Raw genomic sequence first — 1,824 nt, forward strand, 5'->3', positions numbered from 1 at the left:
AACTGCCTAGTGCAGTCAACTGAGCTATTCCATGAGGTACAAACAGGCGCTGCGAGCGAACACTAGGCGGAATATGTTGAACGCCGGCCTTCAATTTGCCGAGGCTTGTTTTTTTCGCTACAGCCCACCGTTCCCTACAGAGAGTTTCAGCTCTTCGGGATTATCTTTTTGTAAATGAATTCCGAAAAAATAAGGGCATTTCCCGTCTTAAATGTATTTTAGTCAACTGCTAATGATGAGCAGACTGGTAACGAAATGTGTTACAGTCATGAAAACGGTGATACATCCAAATGTGATAAAAGTACCGTCGTTGGCCATTGGATTGGATCGTACGGACTTGCGGCCTCATATTCAGCAGCAAGCATAGGCATGACTTTGCGGGTACGGCAAAATTATGAAGTGACGGATAACGCATACGGTCATGATGAATGGGGACCTTTGGTGGCTGCCAACGTAGGCAATGATATTTCGTGATATTCCCACTGTTTCTGCCGTTACAGAAAATCTTTTACCGTGTTTTGTGTTAAACAACCTTTCCACTCGAAACTGTTTTTTATTTTTTATTCAGCTGTCTTCCCAATATTCGCTTAAAACTGATATTGAGCGCTGCTGACAGATCCATACAGCCGAGTCAGTGTTGCACCATGCAAAAAGTTCCATTCAAATACTAGAGTTGACACAATTTGGGCATCGAAACAGTTAGTATCATAGATAAATTCTGTGATTCATTCTATTTTCTTACACTCGGCTCGCAGCAGAGAGGCATACAGACTGTAGATAGCTAAGCTCGTTAAATATGTTTTCGCAACTACGTTTTAGTTTTCTAAGTCCTTTGGAACAGTGTGCACTCTTAAACTAAAATGTTTTAGGTTTATGTCAAATTTTTAACACTGTCCGTACACGAAGTGTAGGTGTTAGGTAAGCTCAAAATCTTGCCTACTTAGGCAAACGGAGGTAAGCGACTCCAGACTTAAATGTGCTAGCGGGACTGACCATTCCCCTAAAAGTATCCACTACGAAGCCCTAAGGTTCTGGCAGAATGATTTCGCTACTGCACGTAAGGGTCGCAACAGGTGGCGGCGTACGTGGTAAAATTATGAGGCTAAGAACCGCAAACCATTGTTAGAGTGAAAACACGAGTTACACTGAGCCTCTGAGAAGTTAGCGGTCTCAAGTGATGGTGTGAGCTTTTGTGGATGTTACCTGAATATTTAACATGCGTGAGCTGTAACTGGCGATCACATCCTAGATGCAGGGACGGTGAGTCAGACCAGTTTGACCGGACATCACCCATAAGTGCACGCATTTCAGCACCTTTTCTTTTAAAATCTGACGTGCACAATATCAATGGGCTACTTGACTCACACTGAAAAGGTGCCATGTTTGGACAATTCGGTATTCATTCGGGCACATCGTGCCACTTTTGAAACTGGTTCACATTCACCTGGCTTGCCATTCGCATGTCATGAGGTTTATAAACGTACCCTTTACACCTAATAAGGACCAAGGTCCTTGCACCCGATATCCCAAATTTTTCATTCTCTCCCTAGGATTCTGTGGACGCTCCAAAGGCACTTTCCTACCATTGCAAGTACTTGAACAATACAACATACCGCCTGATTTTATATCCATCCGTAAACAAATTCTAAATTTTAGTTCTCTCTTTTTCTCTCCAGGCTGTTCTACAATGTCCTAATGGGCAGGAATGGAGCAACGTTACCAGTATACCAGAGTGAATGATAACTTGCCCGTAGTTGTTATGCATGGTGAAAACGGACCAGAAAACATTATAAGGATACATGCCAAAAAGGATTTGGGCATCTG

The 1,824-nt window shown here is 42.9% G+C and overlaps 1 protein-coding gene across 1 annotated transcript; it reads left to right on the plus strand.

The window, feature by feature from the left end:
- Window positions 1-255: 255 nt before the first annotated feature.
- T265_05201 (hypothetical protein) lies at window positions 256-1,736 on the plus strand (the record flags this gene model as incomplete). The annotated part of the gene is made up of 2 exons (XM_009170145.1): window positions 256-453; window positions 1,677-1,736. 2 exons carry the CDS (start codon window positions 256-258, stop codon window positions 1,734-1,736), a joined length of 258 nt encoding a protein of 85 aa, XP_009168409.1.
- Between the last annotated feature and the right edge of the window lie 88 nt (window positions 1,737-1,824).

The sequence above is a fragment of the Opisthorchis viverrini genome, assembly GCF_000715545.1.
Source record: "Opisthorchis viverrini unplaced genomic scaffold opera_v5_94, whole genome shotgun sequence".
NCBI lineage: Eukaryota > Metazoa > Platyhelminthes > Trematoda > Opisthorchiida > Opisthorchiidae > Opisthorchis > Opisthorchis viverrini.